The sequence below is a fragment of the Bos javanicus genome, chromosome 6 (genome assembly GCF_032452875.1).
Source record: "Bos javanicus breed banteng chromosome 6, ARS-OSU_banteng_1.0, whole genome shotgun sequence".
NCBI lineage: Eukaryota > Metazoa > Chordata > Mammalia > Artiodactyla > Bovidae > Bos > Bos javanicus.
In genome coordinates, this window is record NC_083873.1 from 37,664,200 (window position 1) to 37,687,964 (window position 23,765).

The following is a 23,765-nucleotide window of genomic DNA, read 5'->3' on the forward strand; positions in this document are numbered from 1 at the left end:
CTGGAGCTGAAATACAGTCCTTGCTCTTTATGCCTGTCTACTAGCTCTCTGATGAGAATCTTCTCTAAAATCACAGACTTAACAGTCCAAAGGTAGCTAGCCACTCCACACGTGACGCACATGTAATCCCAAGTCTTAAGTGATAATGAAAGTCAATTCACATCTTCAGATGTGAGTCCTTATGTTTAGAAACAGCTTGATACACATTAGCTCATTTGACACGACTGATGAGTTCGACTGATGAGTTCAATTGGGCTACATCATTCCTAAGGTTTCTCTGCTACTGCTGCTAAGTCACTTCAGTTGTGTCCGACTCTGTGTGACCCCATAGATGGCAGCCCACCAGGCTTCCCCGTCCCTGGGATTCTCCAGGCAAGAACACTGGAGTGGGGTGCCATTTCCTTCTCCAATGCATGAAAGTGAAAAGTGAAAGTGAAGTCGCTCAGTCGTGTCCAACTCTTCGCGACCCCATGGACTGCAGCCTACCAGGCTCCTTCATCCATGGGATTTTCCAGGCAAGAGTACTGGAGTGGGGTGCCATTGCCTTCTCCGAAGCTTTCTCTAACTGCACGTCAATGATTCTGCCCATTAGTAAAGAGGAAGCTGAGCTGTGTAGTGTAGTGGCTTATTAGAATTGGTAAATGGCAGCAGCATACAGACTTCAGTAGCAATTTCCTGAACCCTCCTTGCAACTTCAAACAACTGACTCATTTGTCATTCCATAAACCAGAAACTTAACCTGTTAAATGGTATTTTAACAACTATCATATTTTCACTGAGTTTTCCCCACATTGTTCATTTCACTGAATGACATTTCAATTTTTATAAATAGATATGAAACAATGACAGCCTAAAAGACTACCAATCAAAAACAGTAAATCACTTTAAAAAAGCCATATGATTAATGACAGTAATGTTTTTCCTTCCTCCAAGGACTGCCAGTCTTCATATTTATTTGTATTTTCAAAACAAAGTTTGATGTATGCCCCTTTGAGAAACTAAAGGAAGCTATACAAACCCAATCATATTAATTGAGGTACCTTGGTAGGTATGTATATCAGGTATCAAACTCCCAAATAAGAAAACAATGGCATGGATCAACAAATCGTGGTCATAAAAATTTTTCTTTTTTTTTGCTATTTAACAAAGTATTAATCACAGAGTAATAATAACTATTGTTCTTTTCAATACTTAAGGACAATTTTTTAAAGTTACTTTTTTAGAGAGTAAACTCCAAATTTGGGAACACAAACTCTAGAGGTGCACAAAACTATACAAATGCATGGGAAAAAAAATCAGTCAAGAAAAAGAACTCAATGTTAGTACCCATATACAGATTGACATGTTTAATCAATACATACCTACCAAAAAAGTAACGTTCAAAATTTGGGCACCTGTGACCTACACAATACTAAGAATAGAACACAGCCCTTACTAAGGCTTCGAGTACCATCTAGGTTCCTTATCTGATATAGACATGGCCTTACTTTGGATAAGTACCTCTCTTCTAGCTTCCTCCCCCTTTCACCAAAGTGTGTAGTGTTAAACTAAACCTTTACATTTGTCTATAGCTCCATATAGTTTTTAAAGCATGTTGATTGACTCTCATTAGATCATCAGAAACAGGCCCGAATAAAGGCAAAGGTTGCCTGCAATGATTATGTAGACAGCTCAGCCTATTTTCAATACTTCAGTAATTTCACTCACCCTAAGACAGAGCCTCTCTCCACCATCTGCATAATGGTTTACAGAAAATGTGCATTTGGAAAGTATAAAAGGAAAAAATAATTTTTTAAGTCATGGGAATCCAAATAGTTATTATTTGTGTTTAATGATTAATGATTACAGATAATTCTAAAATATTTTTTTCATATATACAACTCTAATAATTTAAACTTGTTTTACTTATTACTGGAGGTATGTGATGGTTCATTTCTGTCATATAGACAATAAACTAAGCCAGTCACATTGCAGAAAACATTTTAGCGTAATCAAGACAAGTCTAAAAATGACTTATAAAGCAGTTGCTAGATGCCAGGCATTATGCTACAAGTCTTTCTTACACTGACCTCATTCGGTTCTAACAATCATCCACTGAGGCTTAAAGAAGTAAAATGACTGACCCAAGGTCACAAAACTGAGCGAGTCTTCAGGGCCTATGATCTGTTTATGCTATCCTGCATGCTGACTCTTGGGTTGTGATTCTGTCATGATTCTCCCTTCATGTTACTACCTACTTATCTATTTCTTTAGAATACTTAATTTCCACGTCAGGTCTATAGCCATAACCTTATCCAAGAGACCTATACGTTTACAGCATGAATTTTCTTTAAAGAGGGAGCTGCTAGTCGTATCTTAGTTTCTCAGTGCGAGAATAAAATGTCAGGGCACAGACTGACATGAGAGCCACCATGAGTGTTCTCTAGGTTACGAGTTTCAGGGAACACAATTTACCTTTTCAAAAGAAGAAAGAAGTCTAGCTATATGCATGGATAGGCAACTCTGACATAGGATTTGGAATTTGAATAGTTACTATAATGTCCCGGAAACCATCAAATTTGAACTTATTTAATGCCAGTGGGTTACTGGTTTATTTTCCTCTGGAAATTGTGTCTTCCATTGTTAATTCAGTAAAAAAAAAAAACTCACTGACAGTTGTTACAGCTCAGCACTATCTTTGAGTCTGGTATCTCCACAAATCTGTCCAAAAAACATGAAAGGGCTGTCAATGTGCAAAACTAGAGCAGAGAACCTTCATGAAGTAGACAAGTGTATTCCTATGTTTTTGAGTAGTAAGTTATAAAAATGAAGTCACTGGTCTACTGGAATCTAAATTTGATGGTTCTTAGGTTCTAGGAGGCCAATATAGGACCTTGCCACAGAGAGAACTGTTTCAGTTCTACATAGGCCTGGCATTGTTCACCATCCAGGTCTGCTGGTATGAAGTTAAATCCTTAACAATATCTACCTGTTAGGAATATAAAAGTGTGTGCTGGTATCTGTTTTAAAGGGTTTTGCAGCTTGGTAAGGAGGTGGTAGGTGGGGGGGTGGGGAGGAGGGAGTATTCATAAATTACCAGAATTAAAAGGAGTAACTAAGGACAAAGGGATTACAGAGAAGGAAGAGTAATCCTAGAAGTGGATTAACATTTGAAGTAGATCTTTAGGGATGAGAATTTTAGGAAATTGGGACAGAAGGATATTTTAGATCCTGAGTTCTGATCCTAAATCAAATCACTTACCTGCTAGTGTACACTCCTTAGCCTCCAAGTTTCAATTTAACTGGATAGTGAAGATAGAATACCACGTCTTAAGCGTAATATGATTGTTAAATGAGTTGATGTAAATAAAGCACCTGGTATAGGGAATGCATGTAATATGCCCGACTGGACACATAGTAAGGGGTCAATAAATGTGAATATTAGTACTAATAACAAAAATCAAAATAAAAAATTACATGTGTGGGGATAAACTATGGCAGATACATGTATAATCTGTTTTTACAATTTTTACTGTATTAGTTTCCCCAGTGATTCAGCAGTAAAGAATCTGCCTGCAATTCAGGAGACTTGGGTTCGATCCCTGGGTCAGGAAGACGCCCCTGGAGAGGGAAATGACAACCCACTTCAGTATTCTTTCCTGGAAAATTCCATGGACAGAGGAGCCTGATGGGCTACAGTCCATGGGGTCGCAAAAGACTCAGACATGACTTAGCGACTAAACAAGTAATTTGTATACAACAGGTTAATTTTGAATCTCTGGGCTTAAAGAGGATAAAATGTAAAAAAGCCATAGAATGTAGCCAGGTAAACATGGTGCACTAGTGAACCATGAGGCTTAATATGACCAAATAAATCCTTTCTCTTGTTGGAAACTCTCTGAGTGTTAGGTTGTACAGCTGTTGTATCTGTTTGTTTTTAAAAGACGTAATTTATCTGAAGAGTAAAATTTCCTTTTGGTAAGATAGTGATGAATTTAAAAGCTTTGGCAGATTGTTAAATTGGGAAATTTTAAGTCAGCCATTTTTCTGGATTTGCTCTTGGTTATTTGATATGGTTATCTGGAGGAGCAGAAGAACCAGGTGTTTAGGAGCAAGACCTTGAAAGCCAATAGTCTTAGAATAGAATCCTAGAGTTGCAACTTACTGCTACCAATTTTAGAAAAATTACATTTTCAATAAAAGATCAACACATGATACACGCAGTATGTGCTTACTTAGCACTACCACGATTAGTAAAGAGCAAATCGAAATAATCAAAAATCGAAGACATTTAGAATTTAATCATTTCACTAAGAAGTGAGATATCTACCTAAATTTTTAGCTAAATGGAATGAAGGAAACTGTAGTCAGATCAAAGGTACAAAACAAATTCTCTTCAGGATTCAATGAACAGTTTGCATTGCTATGTGATTTAGAAGTGATTCTCAGTCTTGTAGGGATCCCTGAATTTCTTAGTGAACTTGCATATTAGTACAACTGTGCCTAAAGCAGTATATTCAATAGGCATACATGATTCACATACCTTTATAAATAAACTAGAACATTTCAGTACTAAATTAATATGAAAGTCAAAGCAATTAGGAATCTGTTTATCTAAAATAATGCCAATTAACTGTAGAAGATCATAGAACCTGGCATGATGTAAATGTTTTTTGACCCTGTTCCCATAGGCCTTCTCAGGAACTTATCAATGATCATCATCAATGGTTCCAACCCTTTTTCTTAAATATACCATCTGTGGCAGATTAACTAATGACTTCTGTTCTTCATCTATCACTGTATTCACTCTGCCTTATCTATTCGACCATGCCCTCCCATCCTGACTCAGCTATGTGATGTGCACTGGCTTAATGGGATAATAGCAAACATACTATTTATAAACAGCAAACATGATGCTAGCTGAAGTTGAGAAACTAGACATTTACGTTCACTTTCACACTTCTGCTTCTGCCCTAAGAACATGCCTGGCTGGCTTGCTGGATGGCTATGAGAGACACAAGGAGCAGGGCTAAGCTGTTCCACTCGATTGCCAGCTAACCACAACACACTGGAGGGAGCCCAGCCAATATCCAAAGAACCTCCAGTCATACTTGCCAATCACTGACACATGAGTGAAATACTTAATTACTTTGAGCTAATGAGTTTTGGTGTGGTTTGTAAAATGTAGCCTTGTTGTGGCAATAGATAAATAATAGACCATCTCTTCTCTTTTGGATTCTCACTATCAGGTTTAAACAAGTGTAAGGTCTCTCATTCTTTAAAAAAAAAAAAAACCATGGCTTCACTCAATCTTTCGACCAACCTAGACCACATATTAAAAAGCAGAGACATTACTTTGCCAACATAGTCAAAGCTATGGTTTTTCCATTAGTCATATATGGGTGTGAGGGTTGGACTATAAAGAAAGCTGAGTGCCGAAGAACTGATGCTCTTGAACTGTGGTGTTGGAGAAGACTCTAGAGAGTCCCTTGGACTGCAAGGAGATCCAACTAGTCCATCCTAAAGAAAATCAGTCCTGAATATTCACTGGAAGGACTGATGCTGAAGTTGAAACTCCAATACTTTGGCCACCTGCAAAGAACTGACTCATTTGAAAAGGCCCTGATGCTGGGAAAGATTGAAGGTGGGAGGAGAAGGGGATGACAGAGGATGAGATGGCTGGATGGCATCACTGACTCAATGGACATGCTGCTGCTGCTAAGTCGCTTCAGTCATGTCCAACTTTGTGCGACCCCTTGGACTGCAGCCCACCAGGCTTCTCCATCCATGGGATTTTCCAGGCAAGAGTACTGGAGTTGGGTGACGCTGCCTTCTCCCCAATGGACATGAGTTTGAGTAAACTCCGGGAGTTGGTGATGGACAGGGAGGCCTGGTGTGCTGTAGTCCATGGGGTTGCAAAGAGTTGGACACGACTGAGTGACTGAATTGAACTGAATATTTTTAGTCATATTACTTTAATAAGCTGTCCTATACTTGTTATCACCATTTTCTATACCTCTTATTCTTTAACCTTCTCTAACCTAGCTTCCAGGCCTTTTACTCCAGGAAACCAGCACTTAACTAAAGTCACCAATGTAATAAGTCTAACAAAGGATCTTTAGCTTTTGACCTTTTGGCTTTCTAACAACATTCAACACTTTTGGCTGTTTCTTCTGCTAGAGACTGGATTGTGACCCCCTCCCTTCCCACCACCCCTCCAATCCCCCATCCTCAGATTTATATATTAAGAGATATAGGGAGTTTAGGAGTAATTAAGGTAAAATGAAGTCATAGGGTAGGGCCATAATCCAATAATCCCTTAGAAGAAATGGAGTAGGCCTCATAGTCAACAAGAGTCCTAAATGCAGTACTTGGGTGCAATCTCAAAAAAACCCAGAATGACCTCTGTTCATTTACAAGGCAAACCATTCAAGTAACAGTAATCCAAGTCTATGCCCCAACATTAATGCCAAAGAAGCTGAAGTTGAATGGTTCTATGAGGACCTACAAGACTTTTTAGAATGAACACCAAAAAATGATGTCCTTTTCATCATAGGGGACTAGAATGCAAAATTAGGAAGCCAAGACATACCTGGAGTAACAGACAAATTTGGCTTAGAAAATGAAGCAGGGCAAAGGCTAAGAGACTTTCTCCAAGAGAACGCATTGGTTATACCAAGCACCTCTTCCAAAACCACAAAAGATGACTCTACACATGGACATCACTGGATGGTCAATACTGAAATCAGATTGTTTATATTATTTGCAGCTGAAGATGGAGAAGCTCTATACAGTGTGCAAAAACAAGACCGGGGGAGCTGACTGTGGCTCAGATAATGAACTCCTTATTGCCAAATTCAGACTTAAATTGAAGAAAGTAGGGAAAACCACTAGACCATTCAGGTATGACCTAAATCAAATCCCTTGTGATTATACAGTAGAAGTGACAAATAGATTCGAGGGATTAGGCCTGACAGACAGAATGCCTGAAGAACTATGGATGGAGGTTCGTGACACTGTAGAGGAGGTGGTGATCAAAACCATTCCAAAGAAAAAGAAATGCAACAGTGCAAAATGGTTGTCTGAGGAGGACTTACAAATAGCTGAGAAAAGAAGTGAAAGGCAAAGGAGAGAAAGAAAGATATATCCATCTGAATGCAGAGTTCCAAAGATAAGAAAGGAGAGATAAGAAAGCCTTTCTAAGTAAACAATGCAAAGAAATAGAGGAAAACAATAGAATGGGAAAGATTAGAGATCTCTTCAAGAAAATCAGATAGCAAAGGAACACTTCATGCAAAGATGGGCACAATAAAGGACAGAAATGGTATGGACTTAACAAAAGCAGACGGTATTAAGAAGGGGTGGCAACAATATACAGAAGAACTATACAAAAAAGATCTGCTAAGTCACTTCAGTCGTGTCCGACTCTGTGCAACCCCATAGATGATCCAGATAATCACGATGGTGTGATCACTCACCTGGAGCCAAACATCCTCGAGTGCAAAGTCAAGTGGGCCTTAGGAAGCATCACTATGAACAAAGCTAGTGGAGGTGATGGAATTCCAGCTGAGTTATATCAAATCCTAAAAGATGATTCTGTGAAAGTGCTGCACTCAATATGCCAACGAATTTGGAAAACACAGCAGTGGCCACAGGACTGGAAAAGGTTTTCATTCCAATCCCAAAGAAGGGCAATGCCAAAGAATGTTCAAACTACCGCAAAATTGCACTCATTTCACTTGCTAGTAAAGTAATGCTCAAAATTCTCCAAGCGAGGCTTCAACAATACGTGAACCGTGAATTTCCAGATGTTCAAGCTGGATTTAGAAAAGGCAGAGGAACCAGAGATCAAATTGCCAACATCCACTGGATCAAAAAAGCAAGAGAATTCCAGAAAAAATCTGCTTCACTGACTACGCTAAAATTTTTGACTGTGTGAATCACAACAAACTGTGGAAAATTCTTTAAGAGATGGAATACCAGACCACCTCACCTGCCTCTTGAGAAACCTGTATGCAGGTCAAGAAGCAACAGTTACCACCAGACATGGAACAATGGACTGGTTCCAAATTGGGAAAGGAGTATGTCAAGGCTGTATATTGTCACCCTGTTTATTTAACTTCTATGCAGAGTACATCATGTGAAATGCCAGGCTGGATGAGGCACAAGCTGGAATCAAGATTGCCAGGAGACGTTATCAATAACCTCAGGTATGTAGATGACTACCCTTATGGCAGAAAGTGAAGAGGAACTAAAGAGTCTCTTGATGAAAGTGGAAGAGGAAAGTGAAAAAGCTGGCTTAAAACTCAACGTTGAAAAAACAAAGATCATGGCATCCTGTCCCATCACTTTATGGCAAATAGATGGGGAAACAATGACAGACTATTTTCTAGGGCTCCAAATTCACTGCAGATGGTGATGCGGCCACGAAGTTAAAAGATACCTGCTCCTGGGAAGAAAAGCTATGGCCAACCTAGAGAGCATATTTAAAAGCAGAGACATTACTTTGCAGACAAACATTTGTCTAGTCAAAGCTATGGTTTTTCCAGTAGTCATGTATGGCTGTGAGAGTTGGATCATAAAGAAGGCTGAGTGCTGAAGTACTGATGCTTTTGAACTGTAGTGTTGGAGAAGACTCTAGAGAGTCCCTTGGACCACAAGAAGATCAAACCAGTCAATCCTAAAGGAAATCAATCCTGAATATTCATTGGAAGGACTGATGCTGAAGCTGAAGCTCCAATACTTTGGCCACCTTATGCAAAGAGCCAACACAGTAGAAAAGACCCTTATGCTGGGAAAGACTGAAGGCAGGAACAGAAGGGGATGACAGAAGACAAGATGGTTGGATGGCATCACTGACTCGATGGACATGGGTTTAAGCAAGCTCTGGGAGATGGTGAAGAACAGGGAAGCCTGGTGTGCTGCACTCTATGGGGTTTGCAAAGAGTCAGACATGACTGAACAACAACAACAATAATCCAATAGGACTAACGTTAAGAACGTATACTTATACTCTATAAGTAGAGGAGACACCAGAGAATGGGAGAGTGTCCTGCAAGCCAGGAAGAGAGCTCTCACCAGAAACAGAACCCTCCAGATCTTAGACTTTCCAGTCCCCAGAACTGTGAGACAATAAATCTCTACTGTTTAAGTCATGCAGTCCATGTTATTTTGTTATGGCAGCCTGAGCAGAGTAACATACTCTCTTTTTTGAAACTCAGTACTGGTTTTCCTCTGCCTCTTCCTGTCAATTCAAGTCATCCCACTCCACCTGGCTAATGCATGTTGCTAGTTCTCAAGTTTGAGTCCCAGGCTTTCTTTCCTTTTTATACTGTCAGCTCTCATCCATACTCAGTTTCAGTTATCAATGATATTCTAGCTATCTCAATTTTCCTGAGTACTCAACCTAAAGCAGCTTTACCAAAAATATCCTTGTATCACCTAATTTTATAACACAGATTTTATCACTGCCTTATGCTTTCTATTTTTCCCCCTCCCAATAAAACACAAGCTTGAAGAAAGTATAAATCCCTGTTGGTCTTGCTCAGTACATTATTTTCATCACCTAGCATATTGCAGCTGGATAAGTATTTGTTAAAAAATGAATCTGGGATATTTTTTTCTGACCATAATGAGGTAACAAGATGAATCTGCCCTCTTACTTTATAAACAGCACACTAAATCCATGAAATGTTTCTAAGATAAAGGATGACAGAAGTACAGATGACAGTGATTCCTGAAAAAAAGGAAATAAAAGGTGGTAAGTCCTAAAACTTGCTATGGTTTACTGCTTAGAGAGTTTCCAGAGTGCAATAAAGGAGGAACCCAGAGCTTGGGAATCTTCCTGAAAAGGGAAGACAGAGTTTAGATGTACAGGAGTCCACAGTGACTAGAATATGTGGAGTACAGGAAAGAAAGGGGCAGAGAGAGCTGGCTCCAGAGCTCCCTCCAAGTCTACAGATCAATACTGATCACACATAAATGTTTCCCAAGGCTGTGAAAAAGACCACTGAGAAGGACCAGATGGAAAATACCTACAGGCCATACAGGACTGGATATGACTGGTGTTGCCACCGAAAAATGGAACGTCCTCCTAGAACCTGGGTAAGTAGAGTCCCCAGATAGGTACTGGTGTGGCCTGACTAGTGGGGTAAAATCAGCCCCTGAAAGGACATAAACATGGCTTCTGAGAACCTATGTGGTCTACCTTGACTTACTCTTCAATGTTCACCACATGTGACATCACGCTCCTCCTCCTCTGACTCAAGACACACCAGTCACGTCTTATCTAACTCCACAAGGAATACCAAGCCTCATGTTTTTTTCAGTCACTTCTTTCTTCCTGGAAAGTCATTCCTCCCCTCTCCATTCTCTGCTGCTTGGCCTAGTTGATGCCTACTCATTCTTCACAGCTCAGTTCAATGGACATTTCCTCAGAGACGTCTTCCTTTACTTTGCTGACTTGATAAGATCTCCCTATAAGGAATTCTCATAGTACCATCTACAAATTAAGAACTTGTAAGATTTGTATAACTTTTCTCAAATGTCTGCCTCTCCAAACAAAGCTGATCATGAATGGAGTGACATCTGGTTTTGTCCCCCATCATATTCCATATGACTACCATATTGCCTGGAACACAGGAGACAAAAATTTTTGAAAGAATAAATTAATGGGGTCTATAGATACTGGCTTCTAAAATCTATTATTCTATACATTTATATAACACATAAAGAAGCAAACAAATGAATTTTCCAGGTTTCCTAGAAATGGAATTGGAGGGGAAAAAAATGAAGCCAAGGTCTTGCTTAAAATTAACAAAAACAAGGAGGAAAAAACATGGCAGGAGGAAATAATTCAGATACCTGCTCTGCCTTTTTTGTTGTTCGTAATTAAACAATAGGTGAATTCAGTAGGCTGTTTATTATGATAATCACAGAATACTCAGCTCACTATAGGAAAAATGAGGAGAAAAATATGGTAGCCATGAGGGCTGAACTAAAAAATTTGAATTACTAAATGAATAGAGAGGATAAAAGGGGAGAAGAGAACATCTGAGGCAGGAATTTAAGGTGTGAAGCACTGAAATAAATCTCTAACAGGTGGTAGCAGCTGGTTAAGGAAGAGAAGGGTGACCCTTGAACCACTTACCTCAGATAGACAAAGCAGGTCTGGAGGCTGCAGGGAGAGAATAAAGATTTACAAAACAGAACAAAACTGGCATTGATGGCTCCCCCAGCACCACTCTGCTGGATACAGACAGGTCTTGTCCCAGGGAGATAAAACAAAATAAAATAACTACAAGTCAGAAATGTACTGGATTGTGTGGCAAGAGGGAGTGGACAACAGGGAGGGAGTGGATAGGTTTTGGGAATGAACTGGATATAATAATCTTAATTTACTAAAAGCAAAAAAAAAAGACAATAAATTTTTTTTCTAGTCACATCATATCAAAATTCTACCAATAAAAATGGGTCAGCAAACTTTTTCTGCAAAGGGTCACGATATTTTAGTCTTTGTGGGTTTAGGATCTCTGTTGCAACTACACAATTCAGCTTTTGCAGCATAAAACAGCAATAGACAAAACACAGAAGTGAATGATCATGGCAATGTTCCAATAAAACTACTTAAAAGGCAGGCTGGGGGCCAGACACCTCAGTTTGGAAAGTTAATCTTGTTTGAAAATAGTGCTGTATTTCATATCCATTAATAGGGTGAATCAACCAAATTATCTTTCTTCAAGTTTTAGTAATTATGTTGTTAAACTGAAAAAACAACTTGAAATATTTTTTGCTAAGTTCTCTGAGTTACTTTGTAACTCTAGTGTCTAACAATGCCCAGTAGATCAAAAGAAAAATATACAATATTTGTTGAATAAATGGAATAGTTTTCCATGAAAGATATGGGGCAATTAGTAAAGCAGAATATTCTGTAATGGTTGACAAAGCAATGAGATATAAGATATGTGAGAGAAATTCTAGGAAAAAAAAGATAAGGAATTACCAAAGTAGCTGTTTCGTAATGCAATATTAAACTCTTTAAAACCTAAGTCTTCTTCTCTTTAGTCAGTTTCTATGAAAATTACAATAATGGGGAAAATATCTAATTATAAACAGAATGTATTAAAGCCTTTATTTCCTTAGAATGCTTTAAATTACTGGGTCACAGTTTTAATATTTTTACTGATGGCACTGGCAAGTAACAAGACGATAATATAAAGCTCATGTAAAAAAGAACAGGTCGATATATTTATTATTTTTTACATTAAAATATGTCTTTTTTATCCAGTTTTGACCAAATTAATTAAGAGTGTGGTTTAATTAAGACTCAAGGAGACTCTGATCTCGTATGTTTTCCTAAACTCGTAAGGTATTTTCTTATGATTTTTAATACAGAGAGGAAAGCCACCTGAACTGACTGCTACTTCCTTTCTTGATTCATTATGAAATGAAATCTATACAAAAATGAAACTTATAAAACAGACTTATCAAAATGTGATTATTTTGGCCTGAATGTTATTTACTAGAGTCATCTTTTCATGGTGAATCTTAGTAAAGCACTTACAATTTAATTCTGATTAACAATTTATGTACAAGAGCAAGTCTAGTATATAAATTAACTTATATATTTATAGTCACTGCATTCTTTCTGGTAACATCACAGTAAGTACAGAGAAAGCCTAGCAGGAAACTATGTAGAGCGGTGTTTCCAAAACTATGTTCTGGGGCTTCCCAGGTGGCGCTCGTGGCGCCTGCCAATGCAGGAGATTTAAGAGACACTGGTTTGATCCCTGGGTCAGGAAACTCCCCTGGAGAAGGAAATGGCAATCCATCCCAGTATCCATGCCTGGAGAATCCCATGGACAGACGAACGATGGGGTTGCAAAGACTGAAGCAACTTAGCATGCAAACTATGTTCTATGGGACATAAAGTTTGGAGAATGTGTTTTAACATACTAATGGGGCACTATGATTCGGTAAGCACGAGAAAGAGAAATGAGCATTTCGCATGTTACTGGACTACAGAACACTGTGCACACAGAACATCTTGGTGGACCAGTTTTTCCTGGAATATAACTTTGGAATGCTTGTGTAGCAAACCAGATTAAAGTGACTGAATCATTTGGAAACACTTTTCTATCAAAATGAAATTTAGAAAATCATCTACTCTGCAGCTGATGCTGCTAAGTCACTTCAGTCATGTCCGTCCCTGGGATTCTCCGGGCAAGAACACTGGAGTGGGTTGCCATTTCCTTCTCCAATGTGTGAAAGTGAAAAGTGAAAGTGAAGTCACTCAGTCGAGTCTGACTCTTCGCGACCCCTTGGACTGCAGCCTACCAGGCTCCTCTGAACACGGGATTTTCCAGGCAAGAGTACTGGAGTGGGTTGCCACTGCCTTCTCCATCATCTACTCTAGTGCTTCATAATTTCCATTAGGTAATATGATGCTGAATGTTACATGAAGTAACTCTAAATTTTACTTTTAACTGTTAAAGGATATTCTGTGCTGAGGTTGCCTCAACCATACAAATTTAAAACAGTATCTTGAATTAGGACTCAGAAAAATATGATAAAACGTTCATTAGCAGGACCAGAGAAGGATGCATGGTTAGTTTCAGTTTTAGGTAATTAAAAGAGTGTATCATTAATTTCAAATCACCCATCAGTGACATATCTCAGAGAAAACCAGAATTCTGAGTGGAAATATATATATATATATATATATATATATATATATATATATACATACATAGAGAGAGAGAGAGAGAGAGAGAGAGAGAGAGAGAGAGAGAGTCAGTCATTTTTGAGGACAGAAGACAAAACCGGAGAAACTGACAAACTGAACTTTTTTCAGTCATCTTAGAATCCAATTGAAAGTGTAAACCTGAGTTTTGAATTTTTATAGAAAAATTTAACATTTTAGGAAAAATAATATGAGGATAGTAGCTTTAAGTACATAGTAGGTTATTCTGGCCTGAAACTTCAGAGGTGTCCAAAGTCCATTTATTATATCCAGCTGTATATCAATTAGGAAAAGGCACACATTTGCTTTAGGAACTCAAACAACACTGACATTAAAGAGGTCTATGTTATTATTTTCAATAGTCACACATAATTTTAGACCATTATCACCACAAAAATTGTCTCTTACAACTGGTCCTTCACACACCCCATTCTGCCCTCTCTTCTAATCTATATTGTGTGCAGCTATTAGAAAAAGACTTCTGTAGTTTGACCATGTAATTTATCACAATTCAAAGAATAAATTCTTAGTTTGATCTCTTTTCCTTCTGTTACACCCACTTGGTGAACACAGTTACTATTAAGTAAAATGGCCCATCTTTCTCCCAAGCTTTACATTCTGGTAACTGAGATAAAATCACAAGCTGTTCAATCCTATCACTTATTGAGATGTATTTCAAACATTATCCAGAGCTCAATACTCACCATAAAACTCTTAGATTACCTCTTGATTCACAGAAAATAGTCTACTATCCTAAACATTCTCCCCATAAATTATAAACTGATTTATATCCTCCTAAAAATCATTCCCACTATTCTCATGTTTTCAGCTTCCCAGGTGGCAGTAATGGTAAAAGAACCTGCCTGCAATGCAGGAGAGGTAATTACTGAGGCTTTTATCCCTGGGTGGGGAAGATCCCTTGGAGGATAGCATGGCAACCCACTCCAGTATTCTCGCCTGGAGAATTTCATGGACAGAGGAGACTGGCGGGCTGTGGTCCATAGTGTCGCAGAGTTGGACATGGCTGAAGCAACTTAGCACGCACACATGCATTCTCATGTCTTAGGAGAGAAAAGACTCTTCGGGCCAACACCAATCTCTCTAACGATTCTCATGATACCCCACTATCAAGTCAGGGGCTTCACTCCATTTCCCCTATTTGCCATCTCATTTTTCTACTTTAGTCTTTCATTTTCCAGTGGTTTCTTCCCATTGGCATCTAAACATCCTTCAACTGGGCTTCCTCTCACTACTTCCCTATTTTCTCACCAATCTGCCATTTACATTTTTCTGTGCTAATTTTCTTCATTTCTTTTTCCTGAATTTACTCAATCATAAGAGTTCTGACTCTAAAATAACCTCTTGTGCTACACAGAAGATGTCAAGACCTAACTGACCTCTTATTAACACTTTACACTGTTGTTTTTTTCCTTTCTTAAAACGTATTTCCTGTCACCATCCTCTGCTGGCTTTCCTCTTATCTCCTGGCTACTCTCACTAGTCTCCTTTTGTACACTTTTCTTTTCTCCATATCTTTGGGGCTCTGAGACACTATGTTCTTCACATTTTACACTGAACAGTCTCTTCCACTCTCATGGCTTCAATTATTTGCTGGCCCCCAAATCTTTATCTCTAGCTGAGACCTCTCTCCTGAGCAAAAACTCTTAACTAGTTGCATCCTAAGTATCTTTTCTTGGATACCCCACTAGATATCTCAAACTTTATATGTTTAAAACTGAACACCTAGAGTGAATATTACAATCACCTACCCAGATGTCCAAGCCAAAAACCTGATGTTAAACTTTATTCTTCTATTCTCTAAGACTGATTCTACTTCATGGATGTCTCTCAAATATATCCATTCTTCCCCAATACTGACACTATCAGGGCTCCAGATTTTTTTTTTTTTTTTCATTAACTGATGCTGACCTCACAATTTGTCCTATGCCTCCATCAGCAGCTTTATCTTTTGCCATTTTTTCAACTACCCTACTGCCCCTTCCTAAATTCCTATTTTATGTCTTAGCTATATGAACTAGATTAATCAGTGTTCCAGACAACCCTGCTCTCTTCAGTCAACCACATTTTCCCCATGCAATTTGCTTCTGCCTGAAGTACTCTCTGTACTTCTAATACTTTGTCATTCTTCAAATTCCAGCTTAGAAGCAAGAATCCTTGCATAATTCTCTGACCCTGGGTTCAACTTCCCTATGTGCCCCTATAGTGCATCTCTCTCTCCCATCATAGCACTCATCTTTCCATGAATTGCCTATTCACTATCTTGCATAAGATGGTAAGCTCCTCAAGAGTACAAAACATGACTTTTACCATTCTATCCCCTTAAAACATATAATATCACACTTAAAACATAAAATACACTCTATATTTTGAATAAATAAGCAATATAGATCTTATTTTCTTACTTAGATGGAAAAAAGCTTTTTGAATCTTCTATCGTACCTAAGAGCATATTGTAGGCATTCATTAAGTATTTGTTAAAACAAGAATTCAATAGAATTGCACTTCTTCTTCCTTTCCATGTTTACAGTCGATATAAGCAGTACAAATGTCATCAAGTGTAAGTTTTAAAATTTCTGTGTACTAAACTGTATCTATACGGTTAATCTTGAAAAGTTTAAAAACAAGACATTTTCAAGTAAAAGCAAAACTCTTCATCAACAGAAATATTCCATTAATTCATTATTACATTGTCAAATGAATTTTCCTAGAAAAGTCCTATTGTTAAAAGTCTCAAACTTCCAGTCACTATGTATTCAATGAAGAAGAAAAACACACATAAAATAATGAATTTTAGTGTCACTTTCAAAGAGGCAAAAAGAAGTATGGAGTATCAAGAATAATGAAAAAAAAAAAACAAAACACCTTAAGAAACATTTAAAAATCAGATAATATAACAAATATTGCTATAAATACAACTTTATAAAAATAATGTCCTTGTTGATTGAGTGGGGGAAAAAAGAATGTTAAAACAAAGAAGGAAAGTTATCAGTAAAAGATAAATAAAACTTTGAGCAGAACAGGAACTATTACTATGAATTTTTAAAATGAGAAAAGGTGAAAAACAACTCCTAATATGATACTAAAGTTTTTTTAAATGTTACAAAAGGATTTGAAATTAATTTGAAAAAGTAACAATTAGGCATCTTCCATCTTATTTTTCTAGGGTGATATATTTAGTGAGATGAAGAATCATATTAAAATACATTTACATTTATACCTTAGAAAGATACAATGGTTAAGCTGGAAGTAACAAAATACAGTTCTGTTGAGAAATGACAATACAAACTATCTTTAGTATGAAATGAGGATGGTGTAAAGAATTAAAAATGAAACATTACACTTTATTCTCCATTCATGGCAATCTTTTAAAAATATGTGAACTTATTTTTAGGTGAATTATAAGCTCTTTTGAAAAAAATAACTATTAGACTTCGTCCCTCTTTTTTCCTGACATACTATTTGTTGTGTTATTTTTAGTTATCCTTAGGCCAAGGAACAAAAGGCGTTACTTTTAGGTTTGATACATTTTTAATAATGGAGACTCTAATTTGACCATCTTTAACATTTTAATGATTTATGTTAGTTAAAAATTTTAATCACTGCATGTGAGATATACAGAAATAGGTTATTATAAAAGTTATTCAGTTAAGTAATTGAATTTTGGGGTTCATAATAATCTTCTAACCTATTAAAACTTGAGTTTAATTAGTTTTTAATGTTCCAATTTAAGACCTGAAAGTGTTTTTTTTAGCTTTTAAAAAAGTTTTTTAAAAACATAAGAAAAAATTAAGCCACTAATACCTCTCGGGCCACACAAAAGACTCCCCTAAAATATACAATGTAACAATGCAACCATATGATAAAATATCCTTAAATATCCAAATGTAACCCAGTAACCCTGCATTTCTTCACTCTTTCATGTCACAGAAGAAATCAACAAACACTAACACACTCTTACATACCCTAAATTGTCTAGCACCTGTCAAGAAGCAGAATTGGAACTGGTTACGATGGCAACTAGTGTTTACATCCCATTTTTGCTAGGTTCAAGGGGTAACGGTCTCCCTGAGGCACCAATGTCAGGTTGGTATAACTGAGTAAAGCTCATAATTACTTGCTAAAGTAATTTCAGTTTGCATTCTGAATTTAGCATTACCTTAAAATTACCTGTGTATGATTTTCTCCTTTGGTAGGTGAGGTATTATCTCTATAAAGAAATCCTCATCTTTATATCTATGGAATCAATGTCAGATATGAAAAAACTATTTAATAAGTTGCTGACATATTGGAAAAAAAAATCTTGACACTTTTAAATAGACTCTAAAAGTGGTTCCCAAAGCAGTATCAAAGGGCCTAACAACTTAATGGTGAATGTGAGATTGATACCCTAGGATTATTATATATGTTATGGTCTTCATCAAGTCAACCATGAGATAGTTTTTACTTTCCAGATGGTCTCAAAGTTACTAATTTATCATTAGATAATAAATATATATTAGCTTGTAGTGTAGCAGTAAATTTTTAGATAGCTACTTGGGCATATTTATTTGTCAAACTGTTCTCTATATTTTATATTAGATCAGATGCAAAACAAGAGAGTATTTACATTAATATTTTAGAAGCTTTCTATGTCTCAAATATACTTTTCTTGAAATCCTGGACACATTTAGATGTGGGGAAGTTCACTGGGACATTTAGCAGCACCTAATTTCATGAGTTTCATACTAGGTGCCAAGAAATTAGATTGTCCAAATATTTTAGAAATAAAGCTAAATCAACTGTTCCTCTTCTATCCATCATCTGATATTCCACTCAAGGCACCTACAATGAAACTAAAATTAAGTAGAGAAAAACTTACCTAGTTGGTATTTTGAAAAATAGTTTGCCATTTGTCCACTGTTGCAAGACTGTCGTTTATGTCTTTTTGTTGACATTTCTGTGGTCTTCCATGGTGGTCTTTTTCTTTTGTTCAATTTGCTAAGAACTTCACAATTATCAGAAGGATTCTTGTCATAGTTAACACATTTATTTAATTTACTATTTTCAAGTTGGGCAGGAAATTTATCACTTGAAGGACTATTTGCTTTAGCATTTTCTATTTCTTTAGATTGCTTTTTAAAAGAATTTTGCCTAGCAGACTGGGATCTTAAGGTAAAGCGCTTTGATTCTTCTATGTGAGTTTGATGATTACTTCCACAGTTAACAGATTCAGGAGAGTAAATGATGGTATTTAACTTAAAAGTATTTCTGTGTTCGAGATAGTTGATCTTCCTCAAAAATATTCTACAGTCTTTTAAGGTTTTTGACCTCCAATTATTTGAACATACATTTCCTAGTCTTGGTCCCTTTTCAAAATCTTTTTGGCTGCAGTTTGTTCCATTCTCCTTTGCTTCTGAGTTAAATTTATTCTCTAAACTAGCATGTGTTTTGAAATCAGACATGGCCAACCTCTGTTGCAAAAAGTTATCCCTGATCTCAGGTGGGAAAATAAACTGATTATCTACTGTGTTTTTTCCTTGGAGTGGGACATCAGCATTTGTTACTCCCTCAGTCTTACTCAAAAGTTGGTTCTGGCAAAAAAATCTTAAGTTCCTCCTCTTAGATATCCAAGCACCTGTCCCATGGCTGTGCAGCTTTCCCTGTCTTCTCCACCTTTCATGATGCAACCTCTTAAACTCACTTCTTTTTAATCTAGTTAGTGTTAAATTACTTTTCACATTTAAGAGTGGGGAGCTAACCATTTTATGCAGTATATGCAACTTCCCTGCTGACTTTGAAGGCGAAGATAGTGCAAATTTTTTAAAGTGCTTTCTGAAAGGGCTGGTATTAAAATCAGAATATTTGGTCCCTAATTTAATTCCTCTGGTGTTTATTACTTCCAAAGGGTTTCGTGCATTTGCTTTTCTAACTAGTGAAAGAGACTGTGTTTCTGTTGTTTGCATAAACCAGGTACAGAGTTCATTCAAATCATACTTTTTCTGAAAAAGCATTTTTACGGGTGAAACCTCAAGTTCTAAAAGACAGGTCTCCAAAGGGCTTGCTATTTTGAAGTTATCATTTTCAATGTGGTCTCTTTTTTTATGAACACAATTTTCAGCTTCATCTCCACTCACAGGCACCCAAGCATTTGTTATTTGTTCAAATCTATTGTTTAATTCCTCTAATAAGGAATCGTTTGAAGTAGAAGCAGCCCACCACCTGAGCAAAGGGTTTGATGAAATTATAGGGTCCAAGGATACTTCAGAATTGGGTATTAATTTATCTTCCAAATGCTTTTTTGCATTCCTTGAATTTCTAGCTCCTGGCGGACCTTTGGAAGCTATTTTAATCCTTGACTGCTTATGTTTGTCCTCCTGACTTTTACCTTTCTGCAAATGGAGCTTATATGACTTATGGAGCAGGGAATTTCTATAAATAAGTGAACTAGAAGATGCTAATGAATGTAAGAAATGCAGAGATGGTTTTCGATCCCTAATGGAATGTCTCAAAGGTACAGCAGCAACCATACTTTCTGATTCATTCTTGAGTTTGTCAGCTTCAGTGTGCCTTGTATCCATGGTGTACTGGTGATTTTCTTCAGGCAGATTTTTCTGGAATATATTCTCTTGTTCTAAAGGAGGTAAGCAGCTGCTAATACTCACTTCTCTCTCCTGAGGTGAAATTCTATTGATAGTCACAGATATGCCAGAGATTTTCACTTTTGCAGGTCTACCAGGCTTCCTAATTATTGCCAAAGGCTTGTGATTTGGTCGAATAATGTTCTTGGACGGTTGAGGTATCACAGGCTTGTTCTTGAAAGGTCTAACATATTCAAAGCCAGACCCCAAGATTTCACTTTCAGTAGTCAAACTTGAAATAGCACTTATTCTTTCACCCAAGTCAGTGTCATATTCTCTAATATTTCTGAGACTATTATATTCTGTTGGAAAATCAGTAACATTTTTTAAAGACATACCGTTGCTTTTGTTTATACTTCCTTCAGAAACATGCCTTTTAGTTCTTCTTGACCTTCCATAAATAACAGTTACTGTAATACTCTTCTGATATATACCTTCTTTTACTTCTGATATGAGAGACTCTGGGCTTTTCTTTTCAGCACTAAGGGGCTCATTTTGGCAAATGGCAATGTCTGTTTGGTCAGTTTTAGGTTTTGGTGGTCTTCCAATTGGTCGCTTTATCTGTTTCACAACCTGGGGACCTATTTTTTTAGGTCTACCTGGTTTTCTTTTAAAAGATGAATCAATCGTACTGCTTGAATACTCTTTAGGTAACTCTTGTGGCTTATCATTCTTCATATCATCTGTAAACACTGCAGAGGATTCTGCCATTTCTTTTGCACAATTAAATTTGTTTAGTTCTTTTTGCAAAGTGTCACTATCATTAAGATTAGAACTATAATTTGCAGAGTTAGCATTTGGGATAGTCTCATTTGTTTCTTTTCTATTTTCAGTTACTTGATGAGTTGGTTGCTTTTCAGAGGAAAAATCATGATTTGATTCGGAATTATTGACTGAGGTTAAGGTATATTTGACTCCTTCACTGCTTTTAACCTCAGATAAAAACATGAGTTTGATAGGACTAGAATAGGTGGCAAAAGAAGAGCTTTCAATGGCTTCATATTTTGTTGGTACATTTTCAACACTGGAAATCAAGCTACTTGTGTTTAAAACAGATGACTTTTTCTGGTTTAGTCGTTTGCTATTCAAATCTATTGTAGGTATATGATTGGTTTTAATATTGGTGGATGCTACTATGGATTTTGATAAACTTTTCTCTTTACATGTCATTCTACTTACAGTCAGAGTCATATTTCTACCAGCAGGTTGATCTTTACTATCAACTTCTATCAATTTCTTGGATGCTTTATACCCTTCTGATAATGACTGATTATTCCAAGACTTTTTGGCCATATTTATTGTATCTTCCAAACGTTCCACAACAACTTGTAAATTAGAATTCATTGCAATTTTGTTTAAATCTATACTATGTGAGCTTTCAACCTGAATATTTTTTACTTCATCTTTTCCTTTGGTAGAGTCAGAAACTTTTTTGGCCTTAGGGGATTTTTTGAAAACATAATTATTTGTTACATATATAGAATACCACCCTGGTGGTACAATATTTCGTTTGGTTCTGCTCAGAAGTCCAGGGATATCACTTTTCAAAGGAGTTTGAGTATTCTCTAATTTTGGATTCTCTTTATGATTTTGCAAAAACTTTTTCCTAGCCACAGATTTCTCCTGCGATCTCCTTATGCTCATTTTCTCAGGAGAAGCTGTTTTAAAGCTTTCTGAAAATGCATCAAAAGCCAAGTTAGTTTCTAAATTACTTAGAGGTAGTTGCAATGACTGTAATCCATAATCTGGTAAAAATGATGTTTCCACATGATTATTATCTTGCAGGCTTTTAGAATTCTGTAAAGAAGGTCCTTGGCAATGATAGAATTGCTCTTTGTCTGCTGAAAAGAGTTCATCATTGCGCAAAAACTTCCTTGGATTTTTTTCGGTGTATTTTTTTCTCATAAAGTTTTCATCAAGACTAGCAAGTTCTCTTTTTATCTGTAATGACTGCCTTCTGAATATGGGTGAGTCAGGAGAGCTGTGCATTGCAAATAAGGTTTCTTGACGCTTTCGAAATCTTGTCTGAATAATTTTATTTTCTATCTTTTTATCATGTTGACTCAGTAATTCCATAAAACTGTAATCACTGGCCTTTGCATTATGCAAAAGAGAGGTTATTAAATCTCTCAATTTTAAATCATTATCTGTACTGCAATCACTGCTAGATAATTGTATAAGGTTTGTCATATCTATTGTTTCTATTGATTTTAATTTTTCATTAATACGATCCATTAAATCTTGAAAAATTATAGTAGTTTCACCCTTTTCATGATTTGTAGTACAATTATTGCTGTCTTCTAAGAGCAAAGAATCAGAGTTACTGGATTTTTTAGTTTTAGGCATTTTACCTTCATGATCATCTTCATCATTGCTTATTTCTGCTGGTGTCAGAGATGGAGGCTGGTTAATGTTTGTTTCAAGTCTATTATTTTCTAAGGCTGAACACTCCGAGATGACATCTTTCAATTTTTCAAATCCTTCAGCCTGCACAGGTGATAATGGTGGGGGTGAGGGACTTCGAGACCTACAAACATCTTGAAGATTTACTGAAACATCACCTATTTCCCTTGATGAATGAGGACTCTGAAAGCCTGATTCTGTGGAATCAATGTCTGCTAACAGTCCAGAACAGCACCTGTGAGAATTGTAACTGTTTGCAATTCCTCTATTCACTACCTTCTTAATGTGCTCAATAGTTACAGTTTGACAAGATAAACAATGTAAATCTTTAATACAGACTGGCAGAGGCACAAAACCAGGGCTTTGTCTTTCATTGTGTAAATACCCTCTTTCTGCCAGCCTATATTCACAACTACAGAACAGACCATCTAAATCATCTTCAATAAGGGGATTCTGAGACTCTGAAGACACAGTATAGGATGAATTACAACAGCAAAGAGAAGCAGCATTCTGCTCTTGGACTAGAAATTTCAACATAGCCAAAACTTGTTCCTGGTGATGTATGCACAAAGATTCCAAAACTTTGCTTAATGCTGATTTTCCTTTTTCCATTTTAGTAGCTTCCTCTGATTTTGCATCAACAGTTGAACTAAAAATAAAAATCAAACAAAAAATGAATTACAGCAAAAATACTAATATCATAAGGAATTTTAACAGAGCTTGAAATAGATATTTTGATATTGCTGGACTTCTAATTCCTATGGAGAGCTGTGAAAGTGATATCTTGATTATTGTTTACCAAAAATATAATGAAGCACTTATGATAATTCCCTATGACAAAATATGAGTCAAAGCAAAACCCTATGTTTTGTGTAATATAAAGGCTGCTACTGATAGATATGGTTATATTTACAGATTGCTAATGTTTAGTGCTTTGGCTATATTAAGAATATTTAACGGAAAGTGCTTCAGAAGGAGTTAAAATTTTTATAAAGTAGACATTT

The 23,765-nt window shown here is 36.7% G+C and overlaps 1 protein-coding gene across 10 annotated transcripts in view; it reads right to left on the bottom strand.

Moving 5' to 3' along the window:
- LCORL (ligand dependent nuclear receptor corepressor like) overlaps nucleotides 1-23,765 on the bottom strand; it is a 180,137-nt gene that overhangs the window by 3,143 nt on the left and 153,229 nt on the right. For 8 of the 10 annotated variants that reach the window (XM_061419742.1, XM_061419741.1, XM_061419745.1 and 5 more), the window contains 2 exons: nucleotides 18,600-23,410; nucleotides 13,740-17,974 (listed from right to left, as the gene is read on the bottom strand). The exons of 1 other annotated variant lie outside the window; for it this stretch is intronic. In XM_061419742.1, coding sequence (XP_061275726.1) covers nucleotides 17,949-17,974; nucleotides 18,600-23,410 — 4,837 coding nt within the window. In that variant the 3' untranslated portion in view covers nucleotides 13,740-17,948. Of the gene's footprint in view, nucleotides 1-13,739; nucleotides 17,975-18,599; nucleotides 23,411-23,765 lie in introns of those variants that run through there. One more of the 10 variants, XM_061419739.1, reaches the window with a different exon arrangement.